Source organism: Arvicanthis niloticus, chromosome 5, assembly GCF_011762505.2.
Source record: "Arvicanthis niloticus isolate mArvNil1 chromosome 5, mArvNil1.pat.X, whole genome shotgun sequence".
Taxonomy (NCBI): Eukaryota; Metazoa; Chordata; class Mammalia; order Rodentia; family Muridae; genus Arvicanthis; species Arvicanthis niloticus.
The window spans coordinates 88,192,938-88,206,330 of NC_047662.1; the positions used below are offsets into that span (position 1 = coordinate 88,192,938).

The following is a 13,393-nucleotide window of genomic DNA, read 5'->3' on the forward strand; positions in this document are numbered from 1 at the left end:
TTTTCTGCACTTACTGTCTCCAATTTTCTGAGCCTAAGCTTTTATTTATTTCCATTTTTAAAAACTCTATTTTTTAAATGTATATGACTGCCTGCATGTAAGCCTGTGTACCATGTGCTTGCCCATGAAGACGGCACCAGATCTGCTGAAACTGGAGTTATAGACAGTTGTGAGCTGCCATGTGGGTTCTGGGAATCAGAACTGGATCTTTTGGAATAGAGTCAGTGCCCTTAACCACTGAGCCACTTCTCCAGTCCCAGGCCTAAACCTTTAAATGCAAGTGATGTTTCTCATTTAATAAAAACAATAATAAAAATCTTGTTGAGGCTTACTGCCAAAAGCCTTTAATGTTTGCAATTTGGAAAAAAAGCTAAGCTGATGTTGTTGTATTAGAATCACGGCTCGTGTCCAGACAGACCACACCAGGCTAGTACAGTTCCACATGAGAAAGGTTTATTGTGGGGGAAGGGGCAAGGGGGTGACGGAGACAAAAGGGAAAAGAAAAGAGTGGAGGTCAGGAGGGTCTGCCTTTTATTTAGGCTGTGATGTAGCTGCTCACAGGTAGAGGTGGGAGGTGGGCCAGGTGGACTCTGGTTATGTATGGAGGTTGCCATGGCAACAGATGCATGGGGTACCTGTCACCTATGGGTGATGTCACCATCATTGTTGGATTTGAAGTCAATCTTAAACCATAAAGCTGGTTCCTGACTGTAAAGCCAGTTCTTGATGCCAACAGATGTTGTATGTGGTAGATACTTAGCTGACAAGCACTCTTCAGTCCTTTTCCTTTTATTTAAGTCAGAGAGTTACGATTTAAAAGCTAAAGACAAATGTAAATCATCTGAGCTATGGCTGTACCCCAGTTGATAGAATGTTTGTCTTGCACCCACTAAGCCACGGGTTTGATCGTCAGCACCATATATAGAAAGTAGAGGCAGAATGATCAGGAGATCAAGGCCAGGCTCACTTACATGAAAGTTTGAGACCAAACTAGGCTACATGAAACCTTATCTTTAGAAAAAATTGTCTGAAACTATAATTATCCACAGCTACAAAGTTTCCATATGTAGAGTCCTTAAATATTTCTGAAAAATTGAAAAATTTAAGAATGGAACTTAAACCCTTCCCCTCCGGTAGACAGTGGCCTGTGCCCTGAATCATTGGGAACAAAGGGCCATTGCTTTCTGTGGATAATCCTCTAGGTGAGGAGGAGGGCAACTGAATCAGCCAAAGCAGAGATGCATGCCCTCAGTAGTATCTGAGGCTAGCCCTGCAGTAAGTAGGATCTGAGGCTATCCCTACTGATGCCCCCCTCTCAATGAATATTGAGTGAACCAAAAAGTGAAAAAGAAATGGAGAGAATGACAGAGGAAAGACTGTCCGAGATGCATGCCTGCTCAGTGTACAGTCCTTCTTATCTGTGGAAACCGCTGTGTTTCCTGAGCTGCCTGGGCAGGTTAGCAGGCCAAATGCCCTCTGTAGCCTCATTAAAAATGAGCAAACACAGGATATCTGTGTTTTTCTAACCTATCTTAGTCTGACCAAAACTCAGTAATTATTTTAGAAAAAACAATCAGAAAATGTTTCACATTCATTTACTGTGTTTCTTATGTCAAGGACGCAGTGTTTTCTGATGGTTGTACTGAGCATGGGTCTATGTTCTGTTCCCTCTTCATTGTCTGAAGCTTCTTGGCAGCTGTTTAGTCTAAACAGCAGCTCCTGACTGATGTGAATGGCTTTTCAACTGTGAATCCTAAACCCTGAACCCACTCCTTGGTCTGTAGATTACCTCCTTTCTGTTCCCTTCCCAAACTAGGCTTCCTCTAATTCTGGCTCAATGACCAGTACAGTTTCTGGTTTGTTTGTTTGTTTGTTTGTTTGTTTTTGTTGTTTTGTTTTTTTCTTTTCCTTCTTAGTTCTTATTACTTATTACCTTTGTCAACTTTCTGTTGCTATGATAAAATGCCCAAGGCATTTTTTTTTTTTTTTTTTTTTTTTTTTTAGGTTTTTTGAGACAGGGTTTCTCTGTGTAGTCCTGGCTGTCCTGGAACTCACTTTGTAGACCAGGCTGGCCTCGAACTCAGAAATCTGCCTGCCTCTGCCTCCCAAGTGCTGGGATTAAAGGTGTGTGCCACCACCGCCCGGCGCCCAAGGCATTTTAAGAAAGAGATTTATTTAGTTTGCTTCATCTCCTCGGCTTCTGACTAGTCAGATAGGTGAGCTCCAGGTTTACAACCTTGCCTCAGAAAACAAAGAGGAGACAGATTACTGAATATTCCCAAATCAAACTCTGTTCTCCATGTATGTGTACACACATGCACTTGCACACACATTTGTTCACACATATGAATATATGCACATGTACTTGACAGGAAAAAAGTTCAAGGTCATCCTGTATTTCATAGGGAGTGTTTGGTCAGCCTAGATTAGGGACTGTGTGTCAAAAAACAAAACAAAGAAAACCCTAAATACACAGAGGAGACTCTCAGTCAGGAAGTCCAGTGTGAAGAGGAAAGAATAAACAGAACTGTTACTGCTCAGATGTGGCTTTGACTCTGTCTCCAGGTCCCTGTGCTGGGAGCTTGGGTCCAGTGAATTCATGGGAGAATCCGTGCAGTCTATTCAAAGGCAGATAAGTCACTGAAGGCATTCTCCTCAGAGGTAATTAGTACAGCCTTCCCAGAGTCTCTTAAGAGTTACTATTATTAAAAGGTAAGATTGATCTTGGGAGCAGGGTGGGGGTTGTCACTGTCAACTCTTGAGAGACAGAGGCAGAAAGATCTTCATGGGTTCAGAAGCAGACTAAGGGGCTGTGTAGAGAGTCTCAGGCCAGCCTGTCAAATTGAGAGACCCTGCAAAAAACCAGAATCTACCTCTAGTCAGAGACATATCCTTGTCTCCGCTTTTAAGGGTTAATCCAACAGGGAAGGTCAGGGGCCTGCCTAGGAGACCCCTAGAAGGTGGTTCACCCCAACAATGGCTTTCCCTTTTCTCAGGACTCCTTGCCCCTGGTGCCATCCCTACACCAGATGATTAGCCGTTTCTCTGTCCCTTCTGTCCCTCTCCCCTGTCTTCTTCTCGCAAATGCTTTGTAGTTCCATGAGCCCCATTTAGTCACTAAGGTTTTTTTCTTCCTTTGAATTTATAAACAAATCCACATCTCTCTCCTAAGTGGTTCTAACCTTTGAACCAGCTCATTTATCTTAGTGGCCCTTCTCTTAGGGGTGTGCGTGTGTGCGTGCGCGTGCGTGTTTTCTCTGCTTCCCTGCTTTCCATGGACTTCTGAGCCTCCCCAGTTTCCTGTCACTCTGTTCAGCTCTGGAAGTCTCAGTCTCTTTCTTGTTTGTCGCCCAACAATAAAATGCTTTCTGTTTTGCAGGTTCTTGCAACCATGGAAAGGCTAGAGAAAGTAAACAGCTTTCAGGAATTTGTTCAGATATTCAGCCAGTTTGGAAACGAAATGGTGGAGTTTGCACATCTAACGGGAGACAGACAAAATGTATGTACTTATCCCTTTGAGACATCTTCACATAAACTCAGACCTTTTACTTCAGGTGGAAATGTGATCTTTTTAATCAATGAACTGACTTTTTCATTCACTACATCTATGAACTTGTTCTTAAGAACACATGATATTGTTCCATTTGCATTGGCTATATTATCTTAGGTATTTAATATACATGATTGATCTTAATATTCAGTGCATCCCTGCAAATTGGATGTTGCTAATGGTATTTTTTATGTAAGAAAACTGAACCTGAGGTGAAGGGATTTTCTTTGTAAGGTCGCTGTGCTAACAGATGGAGTTTGGTTAAGTCTATTCCTAAAGCCTGTCATTCTTCAACCACAACTTGATGCCTGTTCTTTAGTCCATACTCCCCATTTCAGACCAATACTCCTAAGTCTGAGGAGGTGGACGACCACACCACGTCCAAAATAGGCTTTTTCCAGTTGGAGCGTTTGCTTATGAATCCATCAGGTCTGACCTGTGGTACCAAGATGCCTCTGGGAGCTTTCCTGGTTGCAGCTACAGTTGGGAGATGGACACAGGCTTGGAAAATGGCAGGCTGGGGACTACTGTTCATCTCTTAAAAAGCTGAATGTAGATGGCTGAGCAGGTAGAGGCGCTTGCCTGAACTTAATCCCCAGTGTCCACATGGTGGAAGGAAATGACTGACTCCTGCAGGTTGTCTTCTGAACCCCACATGGGTGCTATGGTATGTGCATACCCATGCATGTGTGTGAACACACATGGATACACACAGACAGGCATACACACATACTCACATATGTGCACTTGTGCACAAAATCAACAAAGAAATGTAATACAATTTTTTAAGCCACCTGTGTGGCACCTTGTCTGTGCTCTGTTCTGAAGCCATTGCTCTTTTACACTTGTTTCACTTCTTTTTCTCTCACCATCCTCTCCCTTTGCCCCTCCACTCTTCTCCTCGAAGGATTACCAGTGTGAAGTATTTTTGTGACAGTTTATCATCTAACATTTGGGCGAGTGTGATGTCACTCAGATTCCAAAGCTCTTTTTGGCTGTTTCCTGCTGACCACACAACTGGAAAACTTCCACTGTTATTTTAATTTGTAGTTAGAAATCTGGTATGGAGCCAGGATGGTGGCTCACTCCTCTAATCCTAGCCCTTGGGATCCTCCTCCTCTTCCTTCTCTTCTTCCTCTGCTTCTTCCTCCTCCTCCTTCTTCTTTTTTTAATGGAGTTTTGAACATTTTTAAATTTTATTTATTTATTTTGAGACAGGGTTTCTTCATACCCAGCAGATTATAATAACTTATATACTGGACGTTGGGGATATAACAGTATATATGCCAAAACCTCTGCCTCCTGGAGCTTCTGTTCTAGAGGGTGTGGGAGGAGACAGACAGTAGTAACACAGACACGTGGATGGCAGGTCACTGACCTCAGAGAGTGAAACTGTGGGTGAAGAGTGTGGTCGTTTTCACCAAAGCACAGACGGTTCAGGAAACATTCTCAGTTCCTTTCTGAACGGTGTGACTGGGCTTTTGAACATTATTATTGATAAGTGAATGACTTTTCAAAAGATGGAGTTGCTTGTGTGATCTTAGACTACCCAGTGATTTGATTTCATCTCTAGGATTTGAAAGATGAGAAGAAAAAGGCCAAAATGGCCGTGGCCAGGGCCGTGCTTGAAAAGGGCACGATGATGCTCCTCACAGCCTCGAAGGTAAGCACCTTCAGTGTCACCCAGGTCAGTCAGTGATGAGGAAAAGCTGGGCAAGTGCATTCTGTGCAGGAGCTTTACAGTTCTGTTTCCTGTTCTTTTACTTATATTGAGGGCTGAACTCAGTACTTTGTGCCTGCTAAACATGTACCCCGCCAGTTAGCCTCACCCTGCCTTCTTTGGTATTTTTGAAGAGATGACAATAGTAACTTAGAACCAAGTGGAATCTCTTATCACAAATGCTGGCCTTCCTCCCCCAGCTCCTGAGTCTGAGCCTGCTTTGATTCAGCAGCTGAGCAGAAGAGAGTAGATGAGTACTGTGAACAGAGCTCCGGTACAGCCACTCTCTGCAGGCTTTGGCAGGCCACATAATCTAGTAAGAACTGGGCAAGGCAGGCTTGGTTAAGCAGAAGCGGTGGAGTGTGCGGAATGCAGCCTCCATTGGTTTCTTCCATGAATTCATGGCCTCTCCTTTCTATTTCTACTTTTATAAAACGATAGGCCAGGGGTGCGTGTTTCCAAGCAGCAACTGGTACATTTCAGGGATGAGCTGGTAGAGAATTACATTTCTTCTGCAAGTATTTACTGATGTGCTGGGATTCGCAGAGCCACAAGAACGTTCTGTTCTGGATCTAGAACCTGGAGTAGATCTTTATTTACATCACATTTTAAAATTGAAAGATTCGGCCACTGTCGTCTGGCACCTTGTTCAGTTTCCCCCACTCCTTTCTGGTTCTTGCTTGTGTGAGACAACACTGTATAAGACAGTTGTAATCCTGATAAAAGGCGTCAGGTTTTTTCATCCCTGTAATCCAGATAAACGTACTGTTGATGTTTGAAAATGCACCTGTGCTCTCTGGTCACTCACTTAAACTTTCTGTCACTTTTTACTCATCCTGCTTCCACACTAGTGAGGAGAGGCGGCTGGGGGAGCCAGGGGCCCAGGAGACTTGGGTAAAGAACCATTTTTATTAGCATGGCATGTTCTCTGTACGATTTTTAATGTGTTATGGTATGAGTTGTTATTAAAATAAAAAACCTCAACCGTTCTGAAGACGTGTCTCAGGCATCCCAGCTGTGAGTCAGCCCATAAAAACAAAGAAGGAGTGTTTGACCGGATGAGAGTGGCCCTGGAGAAGGTCATCGAGATCGTGACTGACTGCAGACTGAACAGAGAGACCGACAGCTCGTCTGTCAGCATTTTTACTGGGATTAAAGAGTTGAAGGTAAGAATAAAGAGTAGGTTTGCCTTGTTTTCCTTTCTCATTTAAGAGAGCATCATTTTGTATAGTGTCTATATGTTGTGTAATGATTTAGAGTGGCTCATCTCAGGGTTGGAGAGATGGCTCAGTGGTTGAGAGGGCTGAATGCTTTCAAAGAGTACCAAAGTTAGGTTCCTCGTACCTATATCAGTTGGTTCACAACTGCGTGTAACCCCAGGGAATCTGACACACTCTTTTAGACTCCCTAGTACCCATACTCATGTGCACCCCACTTCTGCATCTTGCACCATACACATTTAAAAAACTAGAATAGCACTTCAGAAAGCAATATATCTCAAGAGTTGGAAGGATGACTCAGTGGTTGAGAGCATGGGCTGATCTTACAGAGCATTTGCTATCACCCACATGGCAGCTCACAGCTCCAGGTCCAGAGCATCTGATGCCTTATTCTGGCCTCCACAGGCACCATGTATGCACATGGCACACATATCTACATACAGGCAAATCACTTACACACACACACACACACACACATATATATTTTTTAAATCAAACATTTTTTTAATGTATTGCCATTCTGTGGAAACCTAACGTTGAGAAATACGGGCTCAGGGTTATGTTGATAGACGACACAGGTCTTGTTTGTAGCAGCAGCCCTGTGCAGCTGTTGGTTTAGATAGATTCCTCCATGTAGAACCATCTGTTCTGATGACGAGCAGGATACAGTCTCTGCTGGGATCCCTGCTCTTCCTGTGTGATAGGGTCCACACATTGAGGCTGAGCAATAACAACAGTATAGCTCTACAGTAAATTCTGCTAACATCTGGAGTGCTCACTCTGCCAGTTCAGTCCGAGTGCTTTCCAAGTGTGGACTCCTGGAATCCTCACAAATACTGTGACCATTCTCTTCAGGATGCTGTTAGGGAGACCAAGAGACAGAGATGAGATGGACTTGCTGCCTCAGTACCAGGGGCTGAGATTTGATGCTACGAAATCTGACTTCTCATCAGGAGGGCCCTACGGCATTATTTGGTACAGTGCCCTTGTCTTCAAGATGAAAAAACCAAGGCCCTGCAATATACCTAATATGCTAAGAGAGTTACATACCCATTAAAAAGCAGGGCTGAGATGGGCACCTTATTCTTTCTGTCTCACTGAACCTTGACTTTGAGTGAAGGTTGAGGTCAGAAGAGGGAGCGAAAGGAAGCAGTGAAAAAATTGTTCTCTCTGCTGGCCATTGCCTGAGGAGGCGTTCCCACCCAGGGACCCAGCCATGTTGCTAAGGCTGATCTCAAACTGTAATCCTCCTGCCTCAGCCTTATGGCTGCTGGCATTACAGGCATGGAACACTATGCCTGCCTTGATACCAATGTTTTTTTTGTTTTTTTTTTCTTTTTTTTTTTTTTTTTTTGATGGAGAAAATACTCTGTAGAGAGAAATTTAATACTTTCTTTTATTCTTCACTTATTGTGAATAAGTTGATATGTTTATGTAAATTGTTTAATAGCCCTAAAAATACCAATATAACTTCATTAAGTTGCTGTTTAAACATACACATGAACACATACACACACACACACACACACATACATTAACACTGAGTCTAAACAAAAATAAAAATCAATAATATAAATGATGTGAATTAATTATTGCCAGGCAGTGGTGGCGCACGCCTTTAATCCCAGCACTTGGGAGGCAGAGGCAGGCGGATTTCTGAGTTGGAGGCCAGCCTGGTCTACACAGAGAAACCCTGTCTCAGAAAACCAAAAAAAAAAAAAAAAAAAAAAAAATGTGAATTACATATGATTAATTTTTAGGTTTCAATTCTTTAAATTCTCAGTCACCATTGTCTGTTTCTTACTTATTATCTATGTCATTTTTCAAGATTTTATTATTATATTCAGCACAGTTTCCTACTTGAGTGCAAGCCTCCTTGGGATTTTGCTTGAGTTTTTTTTTTTTTTTTTTTTTTTTTTTGTAGCTGCAGATACTTCACCTGGAGTCTGGTTTGTTATTTGTTTTCAATTCTACACACTGGTGCTTTTTCTGCCTTAGTATTCTCTGATCTCCTGGGAAGGTCATTATATTAACAGCTCTTGAAACAAGGCCTTGTATAGCCATTGATGACTCCTGAACAAAGTGCCCTCCTGGTGACTGGAGATTATAGTGACCATTGGATGCATGTTTCAATCTTCCTAAGCCTGGCCAGCACATCTCAGGACACTATTAGAACTTGTAGCCCATTTTAGGGATACTTACTTACATGGATGTGTGTCCCTTTGCTTTCAGTTGAATATTGAAGCTCTTCGGGAGAATGTTTACTTTGAGTCCAAGGAGAACCTTTCTGCTGCATTGGAGGTCATCTTGGAGCGTGTGGAGGACTTCACTGATTCCGCCTACACCAGCCACGAGCACAGGGAACGCATCTTGGAGCTGTCTACTCAGGCGAGGACGGAACTGCAGCAGTTCGTTTCCGTGTGGATGCAAGCTGTAAGAACTGTGTTCATTAGAGTAAATCTTAGGCTGTAGCTTTTCACCTAATGATTAGAGAGATGGAAAGACTATGAATTTGATCGGTGCATGACAAGCATGCATTATCCCTTTACACCATTCCAGTGGGCAAAACTATGCTTTGCCTCAGCTCATAGCACATGCTGTGTTCAGACTGCTGATTCTTGTCTTGACCAGGCTGGAATCTGTGCCATCACCACCATCTATAGTTTCCCTGTTCTCCACATTCTTCTGCCAAGCTCACTTGGGGAAAATTCTTCCCCCAAATGCTCTTTTGGTGTGGAGAGCAGAGATGAACTTTTGGAGGTCCTTGAGACCTGTGCTTGCTGCTGGTGCCATTCTGCTGTGCACTGTGTTTAACTCCAAGCACAGCTGATTCACAGACTGGTTTTAGAATGCTCATTGAGGTCTAGATGCAATGAGGATCAGGTGGGTAAAACAGACTCCTGGACTACATCAGCCAGCAGCCACTACGAGATCTGGGTAGCATACTTTCAACACGGGAGATTGTTCAAGGAAGGTGGGGAAAAACTACAGAGAGGTGTTACAACACAGAAAGTTTGTCCCGAGTATTATAGAAGTAGATTGTAGAAAGAGGTTTGGGGGGACAGAGGCATGTTCTGGTATCTTATATAAAAAGTAGTGAGAAATCACAGGTTTAGGGGATAGTTCCTTGGCATTCCTACAGTATGCATTATCTATAGGGAGTCTTGCCCTAATAGAATGGTATAAGAGCTGTGAGCAGTGCTTTGCTTTTGAATTGTGTATGTGCCATGAGTATGAAGAGGAGGTTGCTTTAGTGATGAATCCTGGGCTCAACATAGAATGCTCAGTTTCTTGTGATGATACTTAGGTTGGAGATGTGGTTTTATTACTCCTAGCTCTGCAACAAACACGTTTCACACATTCCAAAGCACTCGGCTCTTGGCTTCTGTGTGCTAGAAGTGCTCTCTATTATTTTCCCTACGGCTGTAATTGAATGCCTTCCCCTGCCAGGTGCTAGAACTCTACTCTGTCCACCATGACTTCACAGTATAGAAAAGTTCGGGAAGAGGTGGGACAAGGACACAAAGAAACAATCTTAAGTTTCTTGATAGATCCCATGCTGAAGGCACCACAGAGAATGAAGTTAGAATTGGGAAAGGCCTCTGGAAGGCTCCCAGAATGCACTGGGATTGACAAGGCTCCCAGAGAGCCATTGGGACTGATGCTGATCTGCTGGTTGAGAGGTTTGAATACCTGTGACTTGCATAGTCTCACCAGGAAAGGCAGACTTTGAACAAACAAGAACTAAAAATCATAAGTAAGTGGTTCTGAGCTGCAGTAATTACTTGGAGAAAAAGTTAGAGTAGGAGAGAAAGAGGCCTGACTTAGACTGGGTGACTTGGAGGCTCCCTGAGAAGAAAAGCTTGTGTAGCTCCTTAGAGAGAAATAGAATTTTGGTATTCAGCTATGCTAAAAACAAAAGGGTGGACATTTAGGCAAAAACTAAATAAATTAATTTTGGACCCAAATTATTAATTTGGTTCTGAAAATTTATTTGTTTATAGTTACTGTGGAAAATATAATAAAATAACTAAAATTCTATTTTCTTCTGTAACCTTTTTAAGGTTACAGAAATATTTCTACCAGGTCTGGGAATACACCTCGATGGTAGAGCACTTGGTTTTATGAGTAGCACCACAAAAAGAAACAAGAACACTTTTATTATTGTCAAACGGTATTAAAGTGTACCATAATTTATAGTGAAATTTTGATTAGGAGTAACAGATTAAAAAGGTAAAGTGACCTACATGTGTATTTTTCAAAATTCCAGCAAAGCAGGAAGACAAAGAGTGCCACCGAGGAGCTGGAGCTCACTGTTCTGAAGATCAGCCACAGCCTCGAGGAGCTGAGGAGAGAAGTAAGGAGTTTGACTCGTAGCCTCATTCCATAGGATACATGCCAAGCGCACGCACATCAGTGTCTTCCTAAGTAGTGCTTGACTTTCCCTGTGGGTATTAGTTACCACTCACTGACACTATTATTCTGAAGGCTCACACAGGAATAGGCTCAACAGCCTTATTCACAGTAGCTGGGGAACCCCCTAGGTGTCCATCAACAAGGGTTATCAATAGGCACCTTAAGAAAGCTCTACCAAATACTTCCCAGCAACATAGCAGTAAGGTGAATCACAGACTGCACCGCACACTGAGCGAAGAACCCAGATTCAGAAGAGTGAGCAAACATGTGCTTCAATTTAGAAAAAAAAAAATTCTAGGTAAGGAAGCACTAAATCTCAAGGACAGGAATCAGCTCAGTGGCTTCAGTGGATCAAAAAATTTGAGATATTTACTGCAAAAGGGCAGAGGTGGCCTTTCTGAAGCCATGGAGATGTTTGAAACATTGATTGTAGAGGTACCTCTGTGAGTTATGTGTCTGCAAACCTCATCAAACTGAGCCTTTAAAGTGGGAGCATTTTTCGTATAAATTTATGCCTCATTGAAGTTAAAGTTGATTTTTTTTTTTTAACATCATTGAGTTGAGGCGATTTTCTTGTTCCTTGTGGTCATCCATGGCTGACTTGGGCACTCGTAATTGCAAGTCCTGAGATCACTTCTCCATCAGGCTTGCTCAGACTGCCCCATGGCCATCTGGTTTTACCAGCACTGTGTGGGGGACACACTCTGCACATTTGTGTGTAGTGTATGTACTGTTCTCTCTCTGTCTCACAGCTGGGCAGCTACATTCTGCCTCTGTGCCTACAAAGCCTCAATACTTGCTGTCTGGATCTTTGTGCAGATGTCCAAGCTCTGGTTTGTTCTCAGTGAAAGAACCTGAAGGTTCCCTCCAGGGTGGTGTCTCATTTCCCATGTGACTGTAGGACTGCCTCGCCGTCCCGCAGCACCCCACCCTGCTACGACTTCTATGGAGCACAGGTCTCTTTCCTTTGCCATTCTGTGCTGTGGCCGCTGGTATTGACTTTTGCCAGGCTGAGGCACAAAGAATGAAGATAGGAAGTTGGGGGAGGACAGTTTTCTGTGACCTATGTCTGTATGTGTTGCAGTTTGGAACCAGTTTTTGTTGTTTGTTTTTGGAGGGAATGAAGCCTTATGTATGCTAGGGAAGTGCCCCCCACTGAGCTGTGTAGCCCAGTGACAAAGTCACACTAGGGCTCCATACTGTAGAGACAGTACACTGACCTTCTCTCCTAAGGATGCGTTTTAGAGTTTTTCTTTTTTGTTTTAAGAAGTTCTGTGTCCCTACACCTCAATACTGAAAGTCTCATGTCAAACTGACCCTCCCAGACTCTCCTCCCCCAAACCTCGACTCACCCTTATCTCTGCTTTGCTTATTTTATTTCTTTGTGCTTTTACAGCAGGTCCTAGTCTCTGGAGAGTGAAACTGGGTTCTGGGTATTTGGTTCCACATTGTGTGCGGGTGGTGTGTTTCATATTTTAACCAGAGACTGAAAGATCTATTGCAGGCTCCTTTAAGCTTCCTGTTAAATGTCAAAGAATGTGACTTCCCCAACTGTTTGATTTCCTCATATTAAGATTTAATTAAGTGTTGCAGTGCTGAGCTTTCAGTGCTGTGTGAGGCCCTTGGCGAGGGTGACTTCCCTGCAGGCTTCCAGGTTTCCTCACCGCATCAGCCATAGTCTTTTAATCTAAGGATGTGAAAAGCTGCCCTTGGACATCACAGGCAAGAACACAGTATTTGTTCTGGCTTCTTCCTCTTTTGTTGCTAATGAAATGTCCTCATGACCTTCCTAAGAGCCAGAAGACCTTGGCAAGTCACTCAGCCACTGTGGACAAGTTGCACAAAGACATGGTGTTAGAGATTCTCTAAGGCCCTGCTGGCTGAATTAGGTCCTTTAAATCCTTCTGTGACGCACAGGAAAGTAGCTTAGTGCCTTTTTGGCTGTGATTATTCTGACTTGGTTGATAAATGCAGACAGCTCCGCTGTTTATTTTATACAAAGTCCTACCCTGTCATTTGAATTGGCATTCAGTTACTTCCATGAGAAAAATAATTGATTCATTCTCACAGGCTTAATTCAAAGTCAGGTCTTCTTTAAAGTAATGCTTTTATTAAAACTTACCTTTTTTGGACAAATCTCAAACCACCTGCCATGTTTTACACACACACACACACACACACACACACACACACACATACACACACACACAGAGAGAGAGAGAGAGAGAGAGAGACAGACAGACAGAGAGAGAGACAGAGAGAGAGAGAGACAGACAGACAGAGAGAGAGACAGACAGAGAGAGAGAGAGAGAGAGAGAGAGAGAGAGAAAATTTTGACTTGATCTGCCCAAAGACAGCTACTGTGAGTTACAGCTAAAAGTGAGTCCCCTCCTGCCCCCTGTGACAAGCACAGCATGAGGACCATGTTACCCTTTACACTGCTATTTCTGCTAGAACCCAGCATGCTTGGAGAGCAGAGGTCTGGAG

At 43.1% G+C, this 13,393-nt stretch overlaps 1 protein-coding gene across 2 annotated transcripts in view; it reads left to right on the forward strand.

The window, feature by feature from the left end:
• The window catches only part of Ctnnal1 (catenin alpha like 1), a 57,075-nt gene that overhangs the window by 22,801 nt on the left and 20,881 nt on the right, over positions 1-13,393 (forward strand). For both annotated transcript variants that reach the window (XM_034502097.1, XM_076934944.1), the window contains exons 4-8: positions 3,380-3,499; positions 5,124-5,213; positions 6,266-6,436; positions 8,723-8,923; positions 10,761-10,847. In XM_034502097.1, the coding sequence (XP_034357988.1) occupies positions 3,380-3,499; positions 5,124-5,213; positions 6,266-6,436; positions 8,723-8,923; positions 10,761-10,847 (669 nt within the window). The remainder of the gene's footprint in view (positions 1-3,379; positions 3,500-5,123; positions 5,214-6,265; positions 6,437-8,722; positions 8,924-10,760; positions 10,848-13,393) is intronic.